The sequence below is a fragment of the Polyodon spathula genome, chromosome 3 (assembly GCF_017654505.1).
Source record: "Polyodon spathula isolate WHYD16114869_AA chromosome 3, ASM1765450v1, whole genome shotgun sequence".
Taxonomy (NCBI): Eukaryota; Metazoa; Chordata; class Actinopteri; order Acipenseriformes; family Polyodontidae; genus Polyodon; species Polyodon spathula.
Window position 1 is genome coordinate 13,433,139 of NC_054536.1, and position 27,799 is coordinate 13,460,937.

The following is a 27,799-nucleotide window of genomic DNA, read 5'->3' on the forward strand; positions in this document are numbered from 1 at the left end:
AGTTATGAAATTATTTTTATTTCTTAAGAATATTGTAAAACTCATGGTATTGGGCTAGTTTCACAATTTCTGCGCAACCCGTGAAATTGTGATTTTCACAGGACCCTCAATATGAGCGTTACAACCAATGAGTGTTATAAATGAGTGAGAGAGTGGGGAGCGCCATGGGACACATAACAACACCTAACTAAAATACAAAATAAAACAACTCCCTCTATAGTGCACATATAGTGAAGCAAAAATTTAACTTTCCATGAATTAACCATAATGCATAAAGCACCATGCATTTGCACTCTTGACTCATTTTCATTAGCAATTGCTTGCCTCAGAAAGGCAGTGTGTCATATTGTTGTTTTGACAGCCTTAACAGACTGAGTGCGGTTCTCACACAGACACTGGCTATCTGATTTGCTATGAGGCGTGTAGCGTAACTGATATGCTGGAAATCCCCTGTCGGAGGGATCAATCCTGGAACTCATTTCAAGGCTGTGTTGTGAACTTCCATCCCCATTTTAAGACCAGTTTTTGTGCAGAAATTTGTGCTGAGTTATTCCAAGGCCAGCTCTTAGCAGGCAGTATTCTCACACAGTGCCTTGTGTTATGTGTGCGTGTCTTTATGAGTGGACCTGATGGATACACTCGAATGTACCCGACACAAAACCAAACATTAAAATCAAAATAACTTTAAAACTACAAATCCAATAACATTTTTACCACAGTAGGAAATTAAGTAGCAGTCTGCTGTCTCCATGCTACGCACTATAGGTAGGGCTGGAACCGTTTTTTATCCATGTCTGCTGAAAAATTCATAAGAATTTGCATTGTACACAGGGGACAGTTTTACTTTTTGACCCCCCTTTTATCTTTTAATATACCAATCCTATTGAAAGACCCTTTGAAGACAATGTCACAAAATATTCCAAAAGAAGTAATTCTCCTCCCTACCATTATCAAGATATTGGTTGAAAATCAGTATTTAACACAGAAATGAAGTTGAATTACCACTATAATACAGGGAACATTGCTCTTATATTCTGTGTGCACAAGGTTTTTCTAGGATGAAACTGAGGTGTTGCAGAACAAGTAGCAACCTGCTGAGCAAGTGGTTTTTAAAGTAGTTTTAAAGAGTTCCCAACACTATATAACATTAACTATGCATATTTATTCCTTTAGAGATTAACCACTGCCCACTTTTTCTTGAGATGCGTGCAGCAAGTGCCATACCAGGATCACAGCACACCTGTGAAAAAATTATACAATTATATCTGGGACATAGCATACTAAATACCAGTATTAAGTATATACATGTATTTTTTTTCTTAGTGAGAACACCAGTCTCTTCAAGAAAACAAAAACATATAACATGCTGCTGTAATTTGCCAACTAGACTTTCATCATTGCATGTGTGTGTAAATTCAATGAAAAATTCATAATAGTCCCTTTCAATGACAAAATATCTCTGGTATTGCAAACAGTAGAATATTATTATCCATTTAAAAGTACTGCTTGTGTCATATTTACCAAATTGTATGTGCAGTATTTACTATTACCTGAAAAATGTTACTTTTTAAAAGCCTTTCCCAAGCTGCCTCTACTTAATTTGTCACTTAATCTCTTCATGAATATTCCAATATCTGCTGAAACGCTTTGTAAATTATTATTTGCTGCTTCCACCAGTATGGCGTGGGATTTACTAATGAAAACCCCTATGGTAAAACAGATCACAATCTTTATTTAATGTATACTGTATATTGACAGCCAGCAAATATGAGTTAGATAAAACTGAATGAGCATGTAGGAAGGGGATGAATCATTTTGGTCACTGTGACCGATAGTGTGGTTAATTTATTAGTTTTTTACACATTAATCCAGAAAAGATAGCAGTGCGCCAATGTCCAAACAAATTCAGAACCAGCAAGCATGTTACATGTTAGCTAGAGGTCTCTGGTACAAATGTAACAATCATCACAAAATCATTTTATAATTTAATTAAAAATATCTTTGATAACTGCCACAGTAGAATCTTAAAATTCACTTAAAATGATGACCAAGAACAGCTAATGATCACGTTGTGATGGACAGTAATGCTTAAATGCTGCCCCTTGGGAAAAATATGGTACCAAATCCCTTCACAGGGCAAATTCTGATTGCATCCACCTACTGTAGCATCCATAATCAGGTGCTTTGTCCTGTGATACAAACTGGGATCTACGACTATGGCATGTATATCTATGTAAGTAAAATTCTGAATGTAGAACAGATCGATCAAAGGTATTCTAAACCACTACAGTACAATCATACAATTATTTTAACTTTCAGTTTGACAATTTTAGGGTGCAGTAGCTATTTAAGCAATATTTTTAATGCACTGAAGACGATATTTCAGCGAAGCTCTTACCTATCCGGGCGCATGCAGTCTGTTTTTTATGCTGGACTGTGAACAGGATGGCTTTGTAGGGGTGACGTCAGACCAGAAATGCAGACTCCAAACAATTAGGAATGGCGGTGAATCTGTGACTCTACGGCGTCCAGAGTTTTATTGTAAATAATAATAATAAACAAAAGATTTGGAAACAAAACACACAAAACAAAGGGTGCATTGGCCAAACAAACAGACAAACAAAACGGATTAACACTACACGAAACAGACACTAACAAACAGCGGACGAACAGACAAACACGGTGAGTTTAAACCAATTATTTACTTATTTACTTTCTCCTCTCCACACCCGTTCTCCACTCACCGAACACACAACCCTGAGTGAGTGAAAACATGCAGCTTTTATGCAGCTGTACTGAGACTTGATTGCTAATCAATCATTCAATTGGAGTCTCGGTACAACTGCACTTGAATTAATAAAGTGCAATTCCCCGTGCTCACATATTATTACTTTTTACTTTTTACGTGAAATGCTGTGCAATCCTCGTGCCTAAATACAAATATACATTTTTAACACTTGTGCTCGTAACCCATATTTATATCCCATGTATTTTATAGATAAAAACACCAACCTTAAACACACTACATACAACATAAAACACTTGAACATAAAGGGGCGGGACACTCCGCCACATGGACGCAGGGTGTTGCAAACCCAGTCACTTGTGGTGTCCCCGAAGGATCTGCTCTTGGGCCCCTTCTCTTCAATATCTACATGTTTTTCTTGGGTCACCTCATCCGCCAACACAACCTCATGTTTTACTCCTATGCTGACGACAACCAGCTCTATATAAAACTGGACCCTGGAAGCCCCTCTGCCGTGGACTGGCTCTCTGCCTGAATTCAAGACATCGAGGCCTGGATGTCTGCCAATTCTCTTCAACTGAACAGTAACAAATCTGAACTCCTTCTAGTAGGATCTAAAACTCAACTTAAGAATCTCAATATAGCTAACCTGAACCTCGGAAACTGTCTGCTGCTGCCTTCCTCCACAGTACGAAGCCTTGGTGTACTTTTTTACAACAACCTCTCCTTTGATGCTGACATCTCCTCCGTGGTCAAATCTTCCTTCTACCATCTTGGAAACATCTCCAAAGTCCGTCCCTACCTTTCCCTCCTGGATGCGGAGACACTTTGTCATGCATTTGTCTCCCTTCGACTCAACTACTGCAACTCTCTATGTGGTGGTCTCCTGGCACGCATCATAAACTGACTGCAGCTAGTTCAGAATGGTGCTGCCAGGATCTTTACCAGATGTAAAAAACATCATTGCAAGACAACTCCCCCATCAGTCAGTGGCTACCTGTAAAGTTCAGGGTTATGTTCAAAACTCTCCTGCTCACCTACAATGCCCTTTATCACACAGATCCCACGCTCATTTAACTTCATGGCTCTGACTCTTTGGCACTCTCTCCCAACTTTGCTGCGTGATGCACCCACCATCGCTCGCTTTAAATAAACTCTCAAGACCAACCTGTTCTCTCTTGCTTTCCATGCTTCTTAAGCCTGATATCTGCTATTAGCTGCTGCTACTATTTCACGTATTATGTTACTATCAATGCACTTTCCACTGTATTTAATGTATTATGCACTTTCCACTTTATTTAATGTATTATGCTTTTATTTTTTATTTTTTATTTCTTTACTGTATCATGTAGTATGCATTTCTCTGTATTTGAAGAATTATGGACTTTCTTGTATTTATTGCATTTTGTAAAGCGCTTTGTGATGGTGTTCCACTATAAAAGATGCTATATAAAATAAAGATTGATTGAGATTGATACTTGGTCCCTACCACTACTATCTCATTTGATCTTGGTGAAAGCGGAGTCCAATATTTCCGTGACGTAAATAACAGCTTTTCTCATGTAATGAAAAATAAATAACATACTAAAATGGCTAAGTTTGTCCAGCAGTCATTTATCTAATACACAACTGGCAGATCTTGCATACTCACAAACAGAGAAAGACACATAGGCATTGATACTCACGAGATCTTAACTCTTACCACATTACCGAACCAGAGATAACAAGATTCATCTCTTGGAAGGTTACTTGCCCATGGCACAATTCTCCAGTCACAAAGAAGATTCAGGACACAACCTCCATACAGTCTTTTGCTATGGGACTTCATACAGCATATTGAGGTTTTCATTTTATAATTTACGTTAAGAATTTAGTTGCTATGAAAATGTAAAAAAAGGTTGTATCACAATGCATGACATTTCAAAACAGTGAGTATACTACTTCCTGTAAACAATGCTGCTCTGTTTTTGACATGCCAAATATTTTTTCATTATCTTAATATTGGATCACAATGCTCTTCTTAAGTTAGTAAGCCAAGCATTCCTCATTTTGAAAGATAGTTCTGAAACCCATAACGTGTACAATTTATAGTTCTAGCTATACTATCTATTTCTAAATCACCAGCCAAGTAAGTGATTTGGCCAAACATGTATGCATTTTATTAATACCTAGCTTGAAAGCATTTCTTTACATAAATTATGTCATTATTTGGGTAAACCATGAACCATATTAATGAGAGAGAACTTTCTATATTCCGTTTATATTGGGTATTGTCACTGTATTGGAAAGGTGGCTTTGTAAATAAAGTTACAGTAGCACAAGTGAAAACTCCTTACACTGTTCTGGTGGGTACAGCAAGCTTAACCAGCATCCAGTGTGTGGATTGTTGTGATGTTGATTGAGATGTCACAATTTGCAGTCACCAGCCATTTGCTAAGGGACAACTTGTTTTTTCTGGTTGAGACAGTTTTGGACAGATTCTCTGCCTCATCAGACATCATGCCTACATGATAATTCAGTACATCTTTTCATCCATGTTACTGCCACAAAAAAAAAAAAAAATTAACTAGGCTCTAAAAGGCATTTGTTTCAGTCATCAGTTTATCCTTTCTAACAATAGCAGTTAAGAGTTAGATTGGAGATTTATTAACACATTGTCCCTTTCATGTAGGCCCTTTCAAGTACTTTGTATAATATTTTCTCATGATCTGTCTACCTTGAATAGACATATTGATAGGCCACACCGAACCTACTTAATTTTATTTTTCGATGATTTTAAGTTTTCCAATAATTAGCTTAGGGAGCTGCAAGCAAATTTAAATTATCTCAAAGGGCCAAACTTTATTAAATTAAATTACAGACTTAGGTGTTCATTTACGAAAGGGCACTAAATGTAGCTGTAACGTGCACATTAAGCAGTGAGCCTAACGTTCACCATAAATCTAAATTTACTGCCCCAATTACTAACAGAGAATGCATTAATTTACATACCATACCATGCGCACTACATGTATTGTGAGCGATAATTTAATTTAATATGCATGATAATGTCCAAGACTAACCCATCACCAACATTATATAAAAAGCCACAGGAGTCCAGGTATATCTTTTAGTCAGTGGTTTATTGTGAAAGGTGGAGGTGGCTTACATTGACCTAAATGAGCGATTAACAGATGCAGCCCTCCATAGGGGACAGGCAGAGGCAAAGCAAACTAAAACTGCACACAGAGGAGTCAGAAAGTCTAGTGGAGGATGCTGTTTAAAATTATAATACCTTGTTTGGTCCAGTGTTTTATTTAACTACTTTTTATTTGTATAAATGTAATGAACTATAAAATAACATCTAAGAAATTATAACACTCATTCACGGTTATTCACACTTAATATAACCTGTTATTTACAGGTAACATTCACTATGAAAACCTCAATGCAAGTAATGCCTCCACGATTCCAGATACACCTCAGCCCAGAAAAATAGATTTAAATAGAGTGCCTGTCAGCGGTTAAAGCCTGGTTTCCAAACAAACTAATTGCAGCTCACTTTAAGGTGCACTATGATTACCGCGCTTTGGTAAATACGGTGTGAATAAAGCTCATCTCATTATTCAGAGTGGGGTGCCTCATTTAAAAACATTATCATGCATTACCATACAAATCACATATTCATTCTGATTAACATAGTGTGGCACAATAAAATCAGTGTGCGCCATAATATACCCACTATGTCGTGTGATAATGAATACAATTGCAGTAATAAATACGGAAATCATAAACGTGCACTCTAATTGCAATTATGGTGCACCATAATGTTTAGTGCCCTTCCTTAATCTACATATAGTTCACAGTATGTTTACCCAATTATAGACATCCTGAACTCAGGAGAGCAGGACTGCAGCAAACAGACATATATATATATATATATATATATATATATATATATATATATATATATATATAAAAAAGCTCACACATGTGTCCAGGGCCCCACACATGTAGAGAACACATTCTTTATTGAAGGTTACACATTGTAAACAACCTTTGGAAAACAAGATATCATTTATGGCAAGGCCTCTTGTCATTGGAACATTAGGAGGAGCACTGAATAATGACTTATTATTCTTATATATAATAATAATAATAATAATAATAATAATAATAATAATAATAATAATAATAATAATAATAATATAATCATCTTTATTTTTTATAGTGCCTAAATGCAAAGCGCTGTACAGTTCAGATTAATAACACTAAAAACAACGAAGTACAAACAACAAATACACAGCATATAGTTAAAAATAAAACAGATTATAAAATAAAACATTGCACAGTGACATAAGCCTAACCATGATGAAATATCTGTACATAGAAAAGGTTGAGATGTATATTTTGTATTATTTCAGTGACCACTATGGTCATTTGGGGTAAAATATACTATATATTGTATAAACTGTAGTTAAGTATTACACTTTCAATATTCACATATAATTGAATCCCTTCCAAGCATGTATGAACATTGTAGAATCGTAAAATGTTTGCAGATGCTTTAGTGAAATGGAAAGTGATTTCTATAAAACATTTTTATTTTGAATGTACAGATGCTGAGATTGCAGGGTAATCGATACTTACAAGTATCTTACTTCCAACTGCACCTGTAATTTAACATCCTGCTTTTTTCCACATGCTGTATTCACATCAGTACAACAAGAACACCAGTTAATTGTATGTATGAAACATTCTCATTCAAATTCAATATGTTCCACAGAGAATACACACAACTAAAAACACTTCAATTTAAGGTGTAAATCACTCGTAAGTGCTTTTCAATACAGATTAAACTTCATTGTGTGTTGTGTGTTTAACTTGTAGTCATTTTTCCTTATACACTATTATAGGGTATATATAATCCTCCGCCTTCATAACACTGATATCGAACCAATTTGTGGACAGTCTTATTAATAGAATAAGATTGCTAGTGCAGTAGGATTATGGGGCAAACAGGAGCCATGACTATACTGCCTTATAACCTGTTCCGTGGTTAAAAGTGCTGCCATACAGCACATAAAGTTGACTTTCTTGTCTTTATATGAATGCTTAATTTATAACCTGCTGCAAAATCAAACAAGGGCCAGTACAATGCAGCACAAGCCAGATGTTTATTGTGGAAGCAGTAAGATGTTATTTCAATTACCTGATGTGGAGGTTTACTGGTTGCCTGTTCACAGTCAAATTGACCATAAACTGGGTCAGCCTAAGCACTGCCAAGTGAAACTGAATGAACAGTTCTAGTATTTATAAAAATGCATATTGTGCATTGTTCAGAATCAATTTGAGGAGAAAACATACAACTTTGACAAATATGTTCATTCAGCTAACATGTTACTGGCATCAAGTCTATTATACTGTCTCCTAAACCCCATATGTTGTCTCAGGGATGGAAATAAAACTCCTGTTGCATAGCAGTTTGATCAATACTAGGTTTACCTACAAGCTTGATTAGCCGCAGTGCATAGGTAACAAGCTCAGTCGTGTCTTGATAAACTCATAGTAAAACCAGAAAGGGAAACTATGCAATGGACTCTTATTTCCATCGCTGTATCTATATTATATTTTACAATTTGAATAAATAACAAATATAATAAAAAATATATATGTAAAAGGGAAATGGCGAAAAAACCAAACAAACAAAAAAAACCCACTTAATTTATAAACTTGTGTGACAGAGTGATAAATCTCCCTCCCGACCTGTGAGGGCGCTGTGTAAAGGGAACAGTGCCCTGGACTGGATGGCCAAACAAATCCCAGGATTAGGTTGAAGTCGGCCACATAGAAAGGGGGTGGAACTATGTTACACCAAGTCATCGACTCGGAAGGGAAACAATGTGGTAGTATAGATTGGAGGAGCGGTTACAATCGTTAACCAAAGGGGTGTGATTGACAGTACTTTAGGGATGTTGTGAAGTGATCTGTTCCTTTGTATAGTTACCGCTTAACTGGAAGGAGAATTATATTGTTATAATGAGTGTTTTGTTTGTTTTCTCGTGTCTAAAATCTACTTGTTTGTTCTTAATAGATGGCTAACACGATCCGGAGTTATTGCTACAGGCCAGCACTAAACCCGGACAACAATGAACTTGTTCACGATTAATTGTATTTTCACCACGAGCACTACAGCACTCACTTTGGACTTGTGACTGAGTTTGTGCTCATACTGTGTATTTAAATACTGAGTTCATTATTCCGGGACTGAACCCATGAATTTAAAAGGAGTAATACACATTGTTGTGTATTGCCTGTTCTCTTTATTGTTTACTGTTGTCATCAGACTTTGGATTATAAAAAAAAAAGAACAAAAACAAAAAAAAAAAAACAGTACTTTGTTGTTTGTCCTTGTCGTGAGCACTGCATCACCCCTATACTGCGCATCGCAAACCACTTTGCCACACCTTGAAACATACCAGCAAATTAGTAATACTTGGACTTTTTAACCAATAGTCACCCATACTTAAACAAGCAAGAGAACCAGTGATTTATATGCAAAATGTAAAATCCCAAAATGCTGTTTTCAGAAATGACTTTATTTTTCCTTTGCTATGAAAACACCCCTTGTTTATACAATTAGATGGCATTCTACTGCAGTAAACTAACCACTAAACATTTTGAAAGAAGTATCTGTAACAGACCCCAGTGCATCAAATATTTAAAATAATTCAAACAAACATTAGTACAAAGAAAGACAATTTCAAATAGTTTTTTACTGCTTTAACTCAAGTGTAAGACTGGAGAAAGGCAACTGTAAGACACAAGTCAAGTGCTGAAGGATGACACATTTACAAAGAAAGGTTTGGCAGTCTAATGTTTTTTAATGAGATGGAAAAGGGAACCGCATTTGTGTCACCAAGGAGACAATGTAAAAGACACCTGCATGTAGTAATCAGCAGTGGTACAGAGTCTAGTGCTGACCTTTCTGCAAGTATAAGTAGAGTGTGCGGAATTCCCATAGGAGGTGTAGCAGATTACATTTGAAGCAGTTTTGCTGGAACAAATTTCACTAGCCCAACTGCTGATAATGCATTAATATGCCAGTGGCATTGCTTACCAGAAGCAGCAACAGCTGGTACTGCAGTCGTTCAGAACACAACTATTCCTAACTGAATCACAATTTACTGAAGAAGCAAGTGCTGCATAAAATAAACTTTTGATGTTCATAAACAACAGCTTCAATCACCCAAGTGCTAAAATGTATTTAATGTTTTTTATTTTTTTTTAATCAGCTTTAAAATTTAGATACTGAATGGTAGATAAAAGGTAGAGCATAAGGTTATTTGATCATTTTCAACATTTTGCTTTAAGGGTACATCATACTCTTTTGATTATAATTTCTAATATATTAAATTGCATTTAATAATAAAAGGTGTGAACAATTGAAGCAATGCAGAGACAATACAATGTATACTGTGGTAAAGTGGTTAACAGTGTGCAGGCACAGGTGTGCAGCAGTGATCAATAAACAGACAGACAGCGATAATCCAGGTGCAACAGTGTTTTATTTTTACAATCCAGTCTGATGATAAAACCAGAAAACAACACTGATAACAGGCAATACAGTACTGTGTATTACTCCATTTAATCCCGAAGTAATAGTCCTGATATTTAAACACCCGCACATAACACACATACAATCACAAGTCCACAGTGAGTGCTATAGTGCTCATGGTGCAAATATACTTAATCCTGAACAATGGTGCGGTGTTGTCAGGGTAAGTGCTGGCCTTTGGCGACAGCTCCAGATCGTGTTAGCTGTCTAATAATGACAAATAAATAATTCTTTAGACACGACAAAAACAAACGAAATGCTCACAACCACAATAAGGGTTTCCCTTCCGGTTCAGCATTTAACCAATCAAAGGAACAGATCACTTCGATGTGTCCCTTTTTATACCGTCAATCAAGACCCCTTGGTTAACGAGTGCAAACACTCCTCCAATCCGTGGCTGCCACATCGTTTCCCTTCCGGGTTGATGATTTAGTGTACCGTAGCCCCGCCCCCTTTCTATGTAAGCACAATTACAATCAATAATCTATCATTTCTAGACTTTAATCACGCCAACACATTTTCATAACCAAGTAATTCCGCAATATTTAGGCCTATTTATTTTGTGTTAGTGACTCAGTGGATCAAACAAACAAATATATAGAATTGATTCACTAAACTGAATGAATCAAGTCAGTAAAATGAATCGAACTGTACATCACCAGTTTTCAGCCCAGAAAAAGAGGTTTAAATAGTGCGCCTATCAGTGGTTGAAGCCTGGTTTCCAAACACACTAATAAATGATCACTTTTATGCACACACTAAAATTAACGTCCTTTAGTAAATACCATGTGTATACAGTAATCTCATTATTCTGAGCTGGATGATCATTTAGATACATCAGCGTTACCATAAAAATGCATGTTCATTCTGATTACCATAGTGTGATGCACTAAATTTAGTGTGCACCATAATATGCCAAGTATCACACACGATAATGAATAAAATTGCAGTATTCAATACGAAAATTATTAACGGGCCCTTTTTGCCCTGCCACAGCGCACCATAAAGCGTAGCGCCTGTTTGTAAATTGGGTACTAAGTGTCTTTAACAAAACAAAACAAAATAAATAAATAAATAAATAAATAAATAACAGTAGGTTAATTTGATTTATTGAGTAGGTGGAGGTTTGATTAGTAAACTAAAGCTGAGATTTACTGTGAAAAAGAAATGACTTGATAAACTGCATTTTTTACTAAAAACAACTTCTAGGGAAATACATTATTGTCAAAGAAAAAGGAAGAAAATGTGGCATTTTTATGGCATTTTAAACACCCATGTCTTCCTTCTGGTTGTCTAACACTGAATATTTGTAGATTACCTGCAAAAGTCACTCAACTCAATCCATTTAGAATGATGCCTGCACAATTACTACCTTGCTGTAATGTGTTTATTGCAAGTGTTCTTTCACAGGATAATTTTCTGGCAAGGATTTAGAGAGAATTAATGACTTATGCCATTTCGACTAGAGGGCTGTGTACGTGCCGTGTGAAGCACAAATCTTGCATACATTTTCCTTGACCTTCTGCATCACTGGTATCCCCTCTGACTGTCCTTTTTTTTTTTTACTGGCACTAAAATAGTGAATCAATTAAGCAATCTACAGCTACACTTCAAAATAGAGTTGAAAGGCAATATAATTAATAATTTCATTGACAAAAGGCCTCATTTAAATTAAGTAAGACCTGTGCCGATAAGCAGCATTAATGTGAATACTGACAGTCTGGCGGTACTGAGTGACCACAAAAAAAGTGACCAATTTATACAGAAAATAATATATAATTCCCTTCCATTATCGCAGTTAAATTATTGTAATAAAAAATAGGATGCAAGGATGATTAAAGGGATTAATGGTGATAAATATTCCTTGGCCAACATTAACCACAACTATAATTGTATTAGACTGCTGACAGCAGTAAAGACATACTGTAATACAATCAGTTTTCAAAAGGAATACAAATGTGTAAAATATAAAACAAATATCCTAACGTACTATGATAAAGAGGAGCGACATTTGGCTTGTAATCAGTTGGCAGGACCACACAAATGTAAAAGGACAGTGGGAAACTGCATGAACAATCACCCAGCTTCATTGTTTGCTTAATGGATTTTCTACCATAAAAGTATATTCTGGGCAAAATTGTTTAGTCGTTTCTATTATGTCTATTTAAACCAAAGCCAGGTTAATATTTTCCAATACTTGCAGAAGCATCAAGTGCTGTATAACCTGGACAGGTTATTTAGAAACCTGCAACTAACTAGTGAAGTTCCTTTCACAGAAGTTTACTTTCACTGGCAGTTACAATTCTTTTTATCTTCATTTCCCTTCCCTATTTTCTGAAACATTTTGAAACATCCTTTTTTTTTTTTTTTTTTTTTTAGCATTTACATTAAAAGGTTATATGGAGACAAAAGCATACAATCTCACACTGTGTCACCTGCTTGCATAGCATGTTTAGTACTCTTGAAGGAAATGAACAGCAATCTTATAGCTGAGTCACATTGTGTCCTTTTGTTCTCTTTCAAGTGAGGGTACAAATTATAGTTCACAGTACTGTTCCTATCATGCTGAAAGACTTTTTAAGAAGCAGAATACCATGCTCAAAGAAATATATTCTGACCAAACTACATTTCCTCCACAATCATTCACAAAGGCTCAAAATGGCAACCAACAGTAAAAAAAAAAAAAAAAAAAAAAAACCACACACACACACACACACACACACACACACACACACACAAAAACACAATTCCAGGAATTTGACTTGCCAATATCAACACCCCCAAAATCTCTTACAAGTTTAAAACCTATTTTGAAACACCCCCAAAATCTCCCACAAGTTTAAAACCTATTTTGAGGCAAACAGAAAAAATGTAGGCTACTAACCAGTTTTGGGATCAACAGAAAAGTAGGGCTGTCCCTGTAGAATACTGTACACAACCCTGGCACTGTTTCCATAAGTCGGGTCATCTGCATCTGTAGCTGTCACCTGAAGAACAGAGGTACCTGCATAGTAAAAACATACAAGGTATGTAAGTAACGCTTCTACCCCCTGCCAATGATAGATACAATATCAGTGTCATGAAAATAGTTTAATGAAAATATGATATGTGCACAATATGATATGTTGTGAAGACCTTTCAAACTTGTCAGAATCATGTAGCTTTTAATCAGGCTTTCACGTAAAGTTAATGAAAAACAGAACTTTTAAATATACAGTATACACTACAGTGATCTCCAGAGCATTAATACCCTCTTTTACAATGAAAAATGCTAAAAATCACCTTGATATTATTACCAAATGTGGATGTAATTGTACAATGTATGAAAATTCTTCAACACAAGTAGTTTACAATTATGCTAACTGTTGTGTAAATAATCTGAGCTTTAAATTACTAAGCACATATTATTTGAAAAAATAAAAATGAATACTAACTAATTTCAGTTTGTATTGTTATGCTTTTTTTTAAAAGTACGGTTTATTTATTTAAAAAGAAATAGCAAGACATGATAGGAAACACTTCATACCAGTTTGTTTTTTAAAATGTATAATTATTCCTTTTACAATGAAATGGTGTCCATACTTGTGGTAAATCAACATAGGGGATAAACACACAGATAAACAAACTGCTACTACAGTATAAGACTTGTAAGAAGTATCACAGGTTTTGTATTTAGGCCTAATAATGCCTCTGGGTACATTGCTAGATAAAATGTAAATTGCCCCCTCTTTTTTTTATTAAAAGCCAAAATCTGTTTATTTTAGTGTACACATTGATCAGACTGCAGCTAAAAAATTATACGCCGGATAATAAAAGGCATACATTTTGAGGAAGGAGGACATAAGGGGGATTTGGGAATTTATTTACCATATTGGTAAATACAAGTGAAATGCCTCAGGGCAAGTTGGCAGTATCTAGGATTTAATTTAACAGTCAAGACTTACAGCTGGGTGGGAGAAATTTAAATGATAAGGCAACTCATTGACTCATACAATTCCCAAACCAATTTACCAAAATTTACCACTTATATGATGTGTCATAGTATGGAAAGTTACACAATGATTGCCTAAATACATGCTGTTAATCCAGATAGCTAACCTGCGTGAAAACACTTCATAAGAAACTTGAAATATAGTCCCAGTGCACCACTATTAGAAAAAAGCTAAACGAATGAATACCCCAGTATATTTACCACATTTACAATGTCAAATTATATTCCCTCACAGCAGCTGTTTCCAACAACAACTCAGTCCTCTGATCCCATGACTAAGCCAATAGCTTGTCAGCGAACTACTTTGAGCTCGCCATGACAAGCCTCTTTATACAGTGTGGTGAGGAGAAACAATCCTGGAAATTTTGCCCAGGGGAGTGTGCAGTGGAATTCCCAGGATGACCGTGCACATCACATACTAACTTCACCTAATAATAAAAATTGAAGTGGTGAATTAATAAAAAAAAAATGTTTAACTCTTTTTCAATATCCAATAAACATACAATTACTCCAAGGGATGCTTTTTTTTTGCCTTGTTTTATTTTTGCTTTGCTGATTTGACTTCAGCTAAATAAAAACTAAATACTCTCTAGCCAATTTATGTATTTTTTTATTCTGTAGGGCAGAGGTTGTTTACTCTTCTGTTCTTAACATATTTTTCTTTTCTATTTCCATGAAACAGAAAACAAATAATTTGACTAGAATATAGCAACTTTTTGTTTGTTGTGCATTGTGCAAAACAAATTAACTTACAATCCATCAAATATAATTTGGTGCAATGTTGTGAGGCTTCTGAACTTCTAGTTGGTTTGATATGAAAATGTGTTGACAGCATCTTAATAGTGAAGCTGTAGAACAACGTACACCGTTGAAAATTGTAATAACATGTTTCTGCCGAAATCAGTAATAGATCTATTGATATTATAAAGCAAAAACATCCTTCTTGTTTTCACACAGTTACTACACTTTTACCTGTAAGACTATTCACAAAGCTTTGACTCCAGAAACAAATACATAAAGCCTGTTATAAACACAATAGTGTGAATATTTATGGAGTGCTGTGCTGATTTTACTTATGAGGATATCTCAGCCATAATTGGTTAAATAGTTGAATGGCCAGGACAATAAACAAAAGTGGACATCCTTATACAACTTGAAGGAGGACAAAACAATTCAAATCCCAGATCTAAATGGTCTAGAGATATTAGAGCTGCCTGGGCCTCATGTAGTGCATTCATCTGCAACAGAAGTATAACCAACCCTTACTGTCATATTCACTTGGCTACAGCTTTCTTTGTGAAGAGCTATTATTTGAGTTCTTATTTCACTGGTCAATTCATAGTTATTTTGTTTTAGTGGTTTCTTCTGTTCAGTGATCAATTATAATCAGCATGCTAGTGGTTGTAATTCTACTTTCTACAAGATTTTCAACAAACACCTAATCCAAAGGGAAAACAATAATCCATTAGAGGTGTGCAAACTTGAGTTATGAATGATACAAATGCAAAAATCAAGATTGCTACATATGTATGGAAAGTTTTTAGAGTTTTACAAGCAGAAACGATCACCGGTATTGTATGTAGACCCCTCAAAAGAATGAACAAGGATAAGTATGTCAAGAGAGTAGTATTTACACAGTGAATTTAGCAGTTACATGTATTTTATTAGCTGTCAAGTGAAAGCATCGAAACATGACACCCATGGAAATCAAAATGGCTATAGGCTTGGTCCCTGGAGATTGTTTTTTTACACAGTTTGAAAATGGTCCATATGGATGTCAATGTGTCGAGTATGGGCTTCTCTGGCATGGATTCAATCTTTACATCAATGTGGGCATGCTGCTTTTAGTCAAGCGTCAGGCTTGGGGGATCCGGTCCATCTCTTCAGTCAGTGCAGTGTCAGGTTTTCTGATGGTTATAACATTGACAAAAACATCCTAGAAGGTTCCAAAGGTGTCTCCTGCTCAAGATAATCCATGACAATCCTAACAGTATGACCACTGGAATTATCTTGTACCAGAAAAAAAAAAAAAAAACCCACATGGCCAACTGTACCAGCAAATGGTCTTACTACAGAGTTCAAGACTGAGACTTGGTATCATAGAGCTGTAAATCCACCCTCATGTTTGAAGTGATGCATAATTGACAAATAGGGCATATTTAGAAGGTAGAGAGATTGCTTGTTCTAATGTTGTATTACATGTTGTGTATGGCAAGAGAGTAAAGATTTATGTATATGGGGCCACCAGAGACAGAGATTTACTCTGAGAGCACAGGTTGGGAATCGTTGAGTTAAGATAAAGCTGTGAAATGTGATTGTGTTATACTCTGATAATCAAAGGAATATTTGCAAGTTTAATACAGCATCAAAAATAAGTTTTGATTATTTAAACATGCATCAGTATTACTCTGACTATTTTCAACTAGTAAAATGACTACAGGTACTTTAAATACAGTCACATTTTCTGCTGCTAGGCTACTGAGGAAATCAACTATTAAAAAGGGAAAAAGACATAAATAGTTACTTTTGAGTGACTGTATATCAGTGACTATACTATATATATATCTATATATATTATATATATATATATATAATATATAAATACAGTCAAGTAAGGGAAATACAAACACATTGTAGGTGTCAGTACCATCATTATCTTTATGGTAACATAACATAAATAGCAAAACAAATGTAAATGTAATAATTTAAACTAAATAATAATAAAACAAAATAAACAAACAAAGGCATTCTACGGATGATCCATGACTTTGATAATACAACATCCAAGGAGTTTGTGTCCCTACAAAATAGCTATTCTTTACAAAGCCAAGACATTGAACAGATGATCCCTTAATCTTAAACACACACCTACATGAAAAAAAAAAAAGTTAATGCACCTTACCAACGTCAGACATTTCCGGTACAGTGGCAGCGAACGGTCCATCTGTGAATTTAGGCGCATTGTCATTGATGTCTTGCACTTTAATAATAAACTCTGATTCCGGTTCCAGAGGCTTGTTTGTCCAGCGATCAATGGCTTGTGCATGCAATACATAGTGTGCCTTCTTTTCACGATCCAGACTTTTGGTGGCATGGATGTCTCCTGTGGTCTCATCAATGAGAAATATAGTCCCAGCCCCTTCACCAGTAAGAATGTACCTGACTGATCCATCCCCTTTATCAGAATTTGAGTGAAGCTGCAAAGAATAAAATAAAATAAATTAGACAACATCCATAAAACCAAAAAAAAAAGATTCAAACAACATGTTACATTTAGTTTTATAATATTATGAAGATTTTTTTTTATTAGAAATCCCGTACTCTCTCTTTATGTCTTGACGTGCATTGTTTTGTATTCTACCTCACAAAACCTTTCCCATGTAAAAAAAAAAAAAAAAATCATTTTAACCGATAAAAAACGATGAAGCACCTTGATACAAAAATAATTAAATTGGTGTTTTTCCAATAAACACCAGAAAAAACATTAGAGATGGTTACTCAATTCACATTGACTTCACCCCTTTCCCAGTGATTATTTTTAATAAAATAACCTACATTGCAGCTGGACAATGTCCTTCTTGACTTGGGACTCGCTTTGATTCATTCTGAATACATTAAACACACCCCAGCTACTGAGTTGCTGCAAATCACTGCATTTCTATTGGAAGTGTATACACACTTGTGAGATTGTAAATGAGATTACAGTTTGAAACTGTGCATTGTTCTTGCCTGCGAGATTTAAAGCTATATTATAGTTCAATAGGGAAAATGTACACACTCGTGGAATGTAGATTGTGCCGAAATATCATGATGCAGATTTTTTATATATTTCTATTACATGAGAGTAGCTGTTATTTACTTAAAAAATGTATTTAATAGAACCTTGTATAACAAAGGAATAAGCTGTACCCTAAAAAACCTTAGTGAATCTACAGAGCTATTTATTATAAACTAAACTACAAAACAATTCATGAAAATTCTTCAGCACAATGATAAAGGGATTGTGATAATATTTCCAGTACTGTAAAAAAACAGATTTTAAAGATGTATGTATCACTCCTTTAAGCCCAAGAGTTCCCGAGCTCTGTGTCTCCAAAAGTGCAGGTGATTATATGGTGACACAGCTTTTGTGTCAACCGGTACAAGTGTTTGCATGATGACACAGCCTGTAGTGCTGAATGTCCTCAGAATAAAGATGTAAACAAGACCTCTTACCGGCATGCTTGTGTTACCTATCAGCATGACCTTAAGGTCGGTGGAAATGGAAAATGACTGCACAATTTTCAAAATCTTAATGGGTTCTAAATACAGCTGCAAGAAATTAAATAAGTCAGTAATTAGGTCTACAGGCTTGATAATGGCATATGAAATGATGCCTTCCATCTGGTTTAGGTGTAATATTATTTTCTATCACCATCTATTAAAAAATAATGTTACACTGCTTAAGTAAAAATAATCCGCACATAGATGCCATATTCTCTCTGCTCAACTATGTAAATGGGAAAAGGTGGCCATCACACTGTGGAACTAAACAACTGTATCTCAGCATTTTTCTTAAGGCTTGCAGTACTGATATGTATACAAATGGAGAAGTATTGCTAATGTTATCTTATTTCCTAGAAACACAATTTTGAATAGCTCGATGCACTCACAAATAGAGCTGCATTAACTAACATCGTTAGTAACTGTAGCTAACAAATTAGTTCAATACATTTTCTCCACCATGAATATCCATTCACTATATAGGCCTCTAATAGGTCAGAAGCGTTGTAGTGAATCCAAATCACTCTCCCTCCTGCAATAATGTTGCTTTTCTGTTTCCACAATACACTGCTCATTTCAACCAATGCACCAGCATTGTAGCACAGAGCATGAACAGGATAAAAGCAATGTTTATAAAAAATGTTCTTTCTCCAGATGAAAAGTTGAGATCTTGTAAACACTAAAGGGTTTCTGTACATTTGAATATTACATTATTAAAAGTCACATTGAAATATGTCCTTTTATGTTAGTGTTCACAGTTAATTCTCTCGTATTCACAGTGGTGACATGTACTTCAGGAGTCCCCCATACAGTATTTTGCAGACCAGACAATTTGCACTTCAGGTAAGGGACACAACTTTAACAATTTGACAAAAAGTAAACAAATAGCCTCATGACTTTGATTAAACTCTAGTTAGTCCTCAGTGGTTTGGTTTATGGAATGATGTAGCATGCACATACCACTCACAATCTCCACGCTATGGGAAATGGGCAGCCAGAACATGGTGTGGCTAAAAGGGGTGAGTAAATTGCCTATTAAAGATAAAAAGCCATCAAATTTACTATAAACTCAGGGCTTTTCTGTAACCCTAAATATGCCATTATGTTTTCCAGGTTATCATTATGTTCGGGAGGAGACTGGTTTCATGAACCCTTTGCAGTCCTATGTCAGACTAGGTCTGACATTACAATTTTCCCTTTCCAGTCCGACATCATTAAAAAGATTTCAAGCACAGGTATCTACCTTTCAATGGCCGAGTGAGACTGATAGGAGCTGAGAGAGAGAAGCCAAAAAAAAAAAGGGGGGGTGCAGATCTGAGCAATACACATAGTCCCTGCACCACAGATATAACACAGACATAAACAAGGAAGACATTTTCAGAGCTTTTTGAGATGTTACAGTAATAGTATAATGACTTGGATTGCATTATTGAGGAGTTTGGTGATAAAACGAGTGATCAGGAGATGATTTATTAGTATGCATGACTATGAAGAGGTATGTGACAAATACAGCGAACAAGGTGTGGGGCTTGGCTGGAGATGCAGTACTGAGTGTCCAGACGGTGGTTCAGTTGTCCTACCTTACAAAACAGTCTTGTTCAGATCAATGGAAAAATCATGAAGTGGCCGAGCAGACCCGAGCAGATGCAAGAGGTTGACTAAGCCAAGGCTGTGTACTTCAACAGCGATCTTTGTAGCCAAGCAAAATCTGCACTGCGATTCTTAGTAATAGTCCCATCACCCGATTCTTAGTAATAGTCCCATATTTAGTAAAATACATTCACGGGATAGGAGCAATGAGGAAACACCTCTGGGATTAGAACAGAAGGCAGGTGCCTTATTTTGTACTCTGATGGGGAATTAAAGACTAATCTCACACTCAGGGAGTGAGCTAGGCTAATGGTTTTCTCCTCGACTGCAAAGAAGAGTATCCGGAGCTGAGGAGAATGTTGAGGAGAAGCAGGAAGGAGACACAATGGTGGCTGAACAGGACACAGAAAAGTTAAAGAGAGCCAAACCCTTGGGTTGCTGTGATAGCCGAAAGCGAGCTGGGTACCGAAAAATAATTGACCCTGGGTGGCAAAGCAGGCTTTCCAACAACATTGCACACACATTTCTCCACATTTGGGGAACTGTAATAAATACAGTCAGTTTGCATAATTGGGATACTGATAATCAGGATTTTTGTTTAAATGGGATACAACTCTGGGAGATGGTTCTTCCCAATGCTATTTATGTCAGTTGATTGGGACTAAGGTCATCTCAAATACCTCTCGTTTACTTGGGACAGCCACTTATTCAAGTATTATTTGTGCTTTTCCCGAGGCATCCTGATAAAGTAGCGCTGACTGTACTTCACATTTATTTTGTTCTTTCTTAAATAGTGTATGTCTCTATTACAGATCATAAGCTTTGCACACGGGTGCATGTGTGTATGGAGGTGAAGGTTTGGTGGCTGGTGGCCATCTTGGTGAAGAAACAGCTTGCAGCCAAGATGGCCATCGTTTGCACAGCCACCTAGCTAATTGAAAGACTGTTTAACTCATTGTGTGATTGAGAGTGATTGGAAAAGTGTGAAAACAATCACCCCTGGCCACATGATATAAAACAAACAAATATGTGTTTGAGAGAGTGTGTAGGAGTAAGGAGTGCAGAGCATGAGAGAGGAAAGAGAGGGAAAACACTGGGATAGATGTAGCTTGGGTGTTTTGGGCTTTTGTTTATTTTGAATAGTTAGATTTTTGTGTTTATTTCTGAATTACTAAAAGTGCTTTAAACTGCAGTATCTGAGTCTGCGTTTGCTATTCCTGCCATTGACCAGCCTTGACTGCCCGCCGCTACACCACAGTGTCAAATTCAAACAAGCAAAACATATTCCACACTGACACTTATGGTACACTATAGTTTCTTTACATGCTAGGTATCCTGTAGGAACAAAAAACCTGCATTAGCGATGCAGGTTAGTAAGTGCATTTTATTTGGATAAAAATGTTGGAAGTTTTCATAGTGTGTTTTTGCCTTCTGCTGTTTCACATCGAAGATGTGATAAATAATTTATTCAGTTTGATTCTTCAGTAGATTTTATATATGAATACAAATAACAAAACAATTGTTATTCTTTTGAAAAAGATATTTCAGTAATACATATATAGCACAAGAGACAGCAATTGTAAGTTGTGTGTTTGTTGTACCATTTTAAACTCTAACAGAAGCATGATCACACTTTTGTTGCAAGAGGTACCTAATTTTTTTCAATTTTTTTTTTTATAAGTGATGACCATACAGTATTCATTTTGTGATGTGGAAGTGTATATTTAAAAGATGATATTAAAAATAAAAAGATATAATAAAAAATTTAAAAAAAAACATGATCTTGCCTAATAGCAAGATCATTGAAATCATTGGAATGATATTGAGATATCGAGTTGGATTAAAAATAAATCCCAACATTTCTTTTGAACAGAAAACAAGATGAGAGATTTAGAATATAGCATTCAGGCTTTTGAGGATAATTTGTAATTGCCTTGGTATCAAAACTGGAACAAAGCAGTGCAGTAAAGCAGAAACCTAGTCATTTAGCACTCGCGGGGAGGGTCACACATTAATGTAAACAGGATAATCCAACTAAATCCAGATTTGTTCTGCTACACTGGCCTGCATCATTGCAAGTTAAATTTGTTGTACGTGATTATAGCAAGAACTTACATCTGGATTCCAGTGGGCAATGTTAGCTACGGCAACAGTAAGAAAAAAACTTACCAAAATGTAAAAAGTCTGTGAAATGAACTAGAACAAATATTTATTGGCAGAAACAATCCCACAAGAAGAAAAGTTTATTTTATAGTCAGAATGTTGAATACATATTCCCCAAAAAGCATTTATTTGATTTTGTAATTTATCACATTCTACCAATTATGAGATTCCACATTAAAATGATCCACTTCAAGATAAAATTGTGCAAGCTCCTTGGGATGTTTTTAAAAGATCCAGGACATAGCAGCATGTGATGTGGCATTTTAACAGGTAAATCGTGTTAAAAAAGAGTAAACTAAGATTGTATTACACTATATGTGGGGATTAGTTATAGAATAAGATCATATTACATCATGTTATATTGTACACATGGTCAATATCTTCAAAAGTCCAAAGTCAAAGAGGTATCCACTGAGACATCTGTCAAACATTTTAAGCTTTCCATTGAGCACTTATCTATGTTATATTTTTCCTGAAAGAGATTCCAAAGTTATATAATGCTTTTACATTCCACCTTCACTTGAAAGGAGCTGTCATCAACCCCCATGTCAGTGTTACTATGTGTTAGTTATTTATCTGTGATATAAACACCTTATACTTACCTTATATGTATATTTCTAATATGGCTACTGGTATTTTTATGGCCTTGAATTTACATCAATGTATATGCATGGGGTACAAGTGGTTAAAATTAGTACAGTATTTTTTCCCCTCTTACAAATCTTTACCTCCATAAATCAATGACATTTCAAAAATATTAAGTAATTGCTGAATTTATTGGATGCCATTTAAAAACAGGCTTTTTATGGAGGATAAGGTTATGATAAAAGGGTACTCCGATTTAGATTAGAAGAGGAGGGGACTAATTAAACCTGCTGGATGATATAGAACTGTAATGTGAACATTAGTAAAGTACACTGCCTGAAAGTTTCTTCTTGGACTAACTAATTATGTAACTACATAAATAAGCAGGGGGAACTTTACTACATGGCTTTTTAACAAAAGCCTAGGAATGGCACTCATACAGAGTTAATCAGTTTTGCACTCCATAGATATGTATTGTATTTGTTCAGACAAGGTAGTGGTGTATAGCAGATTTTTATGTGTATGGAAATGGATAGATTGGGATTGAGATTTACTCAGGTACCACAGTTACAAACCTGTGTATACATGTAGCATGGGTATGTGACATCTAAAGGTTCCGTTATCACATTTCTGATGTGCACATGTTTTTAATTTATTAAGTTTTTATTATGGTGTGTTCTTATATACAGTCAAGACGACAACTCAATGGCTGCTTATTGCATCTCCAACCTTAAAAATGCACAATTACACATATTTTCCAAATACCAATTTTAGAAAGTGATACTTGGTGTATGTACGAGGAAAATATAGCCACTTGGCAAAATGCAATCTGTTGCCCTTAAACAGTGCACATAACTTGTGGAAAAGATATAGACACAGAAAATATCTTTCCCCAAAAAAAGCCACTGCTTGCAAAGCAAATTAAAGGATGATTATTAGTTCTTTTACAGGCATATAGATTAAATGTTGTCTGTGTTCTTTGTTAACTAAAGAAAACTTTTTCAACACCAAGAGTAGCTGTTGAAAAATATCTATATTTTGTTAAGATAAAAGCCTGGTCTTCTTACAGGACAAGATACTATTGCTTTTGTTTATAATAAAATGTACAATACAATAGTAACTTATATTTTAAGAATAACTATTTTATTATTATTATTATTATTATTATTATTATTATTATTGATACTGCCTTGTAGTATTGCACCATGACAGTAGGGAGGGAAGGGTCTAGTCGTCAGTACAGAAAAGCATGGGGCAATGTCTCTCTTACAACAGGATTCAGTAAATATACTGTGCCCAGCAGAGTAAAGCCGGGTCCACACCTGAGCAATCAGTTGCTCAACCCAATTGCAACCCAGCATAAGACTATATTAGTCACTTAAAAAGCAACAAGCCACAGCAGCCTCAGCTCTACAAATTGTTCGAAGAAATGTTCTTGCGTCTTTTAATTTGCTTTCCATAACATCAAACCAGACTATTCATATTAGGGCAGCTCTGTTATGATTTTATTAGGAGTTTCTGATGTCCTCTGAACAAATCCTAGAAATTTTTCAATGAAATATCTAGAATGTTCTATAGAAAAAAAAAAAAAAAAAAAAAAAAAACTGCAGTACAGACTTTTTGTTATTTTTAGAAATCTATAGAAGATAATAATTATAATACTAAAACAACCCAAACACACACTAAGCATTTGAACCAGATATGCGGACATATTTTGCCCTGTCACGTAATAGTGTGAGGGTAAATATTATTCAAAATGCCAGACACCTATGACTTTCAAGGGGTATTCAAAAAAATAAAAAGACAGAAACAAATCAATTGCCACCTCTTGAAAAGGAATTAAAACAAGGCATTATATGACAGGAACACAAAAACAGAGCACTGGTAATGTTACAAAATGAAAAAAAAAAACATGTAAAGGTTCATTAAGAAACTTGGTTTTATGTTCATATTGGTGCTTTTATTTATTCTATTTTTTTCTGAAGAATTAATTTAATTATGTACTAATGTATTCATTAGAGTTGAACTGCGTTTATAAAACTATATGTTGCATATACAGATTAAATCACTCTAAAAAGCACAGAAAGTACATGTTATATCGGATTATTTCCCCAGCTCACCCATTACTTTCTTTGCTCATTGTAGTTTATGTCAAATGATAATAATGGAATTATATGTAATTATATGTATGTTACTACTATCATTACACCTAATTATGCTTAGATAACTCACTGTAACACAATGCTACCCCTTTTAAAATTATACTGGAATTATATATTAAACTTTCTACTTCACAGCTCCCATTTTCTTATCATTAAGTGATACAGTACTTATCCACTGGAAGTAATTATTCAGTGAATGGACTTTATACAATTAGAAAAAGGGTCTTTACACAGGAAAGTAGTTTCATGTGTGTCTATAAGGCTAACGCTGCACTCTCTCTGGGCAGTCAAGAACAGTAACTTGGCACAAAAAGGGTTTAAACCACTTTTCCACTACAAAGGGTTGCTTCAGCAGAGGTTGTCCACTGGGAACTCTCTGTGCTGGGATTTGGATTTGACTAATTCTTGTCCAGAAAGATTAAAAATTAGGTAACACTATCTGGACCATGTACAAAAATACTGAATATTTCCAAAAAACATTTATAAAAAAACAAATAAAAACCTAGACAATGTATCACAAGTACATCTTTGTGGTTGCACATACCATAAAAAACATTTTCATATGTCAATTATTACTGTCTAACATGAACTAAGTAAACATGAAAGCATTACCTTTCCTACATACTGAGGCTCCGTTCCTATGTGCTCTTCTAAAACAAAGAACTGATTCCAGACCCATCCTCGCTTTGGCCGATGGTGCACCTCAGTCTCCCCTTCTATGTGCTTGGTTTGATTTTTAGTCACTTTCATTGAACTATGATGAGATGTCCCATAGCACCTCTGAACAAAGCAGAGGCAGACCAAGACAGGGCAAAGGCAGGATGTGGTCGTAATTCTCATGGTAGAAAACTTGCTTGAAAATGTCGCTCTACCTTTGTAACGATAATCCTTTCACAGCTCAGTGCCAGCAGTGCTAAATCCAAATTAGGAGGCCAGTCCAAAGAGTTCTTTTAAGGTCCATGGTTTAACTGCCCATTAGGGGAAATGTCAAGCTTCATTTACATCATGGAAAGACAGGAATAATCTTCAAGTGATTTTATTTCCGGAGAGCTTTACAGCAGATCAAGACAACTGACCATATTGTTTCTGTTGGAAAAGAAAGAGAAGAAAATTCCATCAGCTGAAAGAGTATGTATTAGGAATCTTTCACAGTATAATCCTGGACATTCATGAAGAAACAGGAGCGACAATGCTGGACTTGTTATGTGATATTGCATTCTGTCCTGTATAGAACTGAATATTAAAAAAATGAATTATATGTAAATCATATTTAAAGTTCATGTATGAGATTTAGTCTTGCTTCATTATACTGGATATTGTTTGGTTTATTATACATATATGTTGTGACAAACATGTTCTGCACAATAAATAAACCTAAAGGTTAATACTAATTATAATATATGTATGTATTTGTATATTGTGATCTTAGTTTCAGAATACTATACTTCATACAGCTGAGAACAATAGATCAGTAAACTTATTTAGGATTCTGTTCCCATTCTACTCTAAAATAGGAAACAACCATCCAGCAAACTGAGATTCTGGGATAATTGAAATAATTACATTTGGGAAGAGAAGATATTATGTTCACAAATATATGTATCCGTATTCAGAAAACTAAGTATCCATGAGGATACATTTACACAGTACCATATGTGTGGACTTGCAGCTACTGTTCATTGTTTGAAATTGGTATCTTCCCTCTTGCTATATATGTTAAATTACCTCATGTGAGGACCTGACATTTTGTATGACTCATTTATTTTGTCTAATAAAATATATCACAGATACAAATGTCAAGAAAGAACATTGTATGTTAGAACCTGATTTTTAAGCCACTTTCAGTCAAGTTAAAAGTAAAGTACAATCTGAAAAAGTGCTAACCAAGGTTTTTAAATTAATTGTCTTGCTTTCTGTTGGTCTTTTGGTTCTTTTCATGTATTGAAATAATGACATATTGTTTTTTTCTCAAAAGGTCTCTAGTCAAAAGGTTTGTCTGAAAATGTTCACAAGAATCAATCACGTGAAACGACTAGTCCACAATCCATTAATAGTTTTTATCCCTTCGTACTGGTAATAAATGTCAAGTTACAAGTAAAGCGTGGTGTCGAAATAAAAAAAAAAAATTTAGAGGCAGTATGCATCTATTTTATATAGAGAAAATCCAGAAGCAAGACTGTTTGTCGAATTCAGTGAAGATGTCAAGTTATCTACCAGTCGAGTTAACTGAGGTTGACGGTGTGTGTATATACACATACACACACATACACTGTTAACCATAGCAACGACAAAAAGGACAACATAGTCTGTTAAACAAAACATATGTAGCCTATTATTAAGTTAATTGGTATGATGTGTGTATGTACTGTGTATTATGTACATGTTTTGAAAATCAATTGCATCTCTGAGGTGTATCTCCCACTCACGACTGTTGTCTTCTTTGACATTTTTAGCTTTTAGCAGGTACCATTCTGCCCTTTCTGTAGAGCCGCGGTGATGGCACAATGGTAATGTAGCTACTTTGTAATGTATAGCCCACTCTATTGTGCTTGGTATGAATCCTGTCTCACTCTCTTTTTTATACATATCATTTTAGCACAGGCATACATCAAAAGAGAACAAATTTGCTTTTTCATAAATTAGGAAATGTAAGATTCAAGCGTGTATTGCCTATTTTAAAACTATATTTATTGAAAAAAATA

General features: G+C 35.2%; 1 protein-coding gene across 1 annotated transcript in view; it reads right to left on the reverse strand.

Moving 5' to 3' along the window:
- Window positions 1–26,179, reverse strand: part of LOC121312741 (cadherin-18-like) — a 73,635-nt gene extending 47,456 nt beyond the window's left edge. Inside the window, exons 1-3 of the mRNA XM_041244470.1 lie at window positions 25,710–26,179; window positions 17,237–17,531; window positions 13,228–13,347 (exon numbers count right to left, since the gene is read on the reverse strand). Coding sequence (XP_041100404.1) covers window positions 13,228–13,347; window positions 17,237–17,531; window positions 25,710–25,937 — 643 coding nt within the window. The 5' untranslated portion in view covers window positions 25,938–26,179. The remainder of the gene's footprint in view (window positions 1–13,227; window positions 13,348–17,236; window positions 17,532–25,709) is intronic.
- Window positions 26,180–27,799: the final 1,620 nt, after the last annotated feature.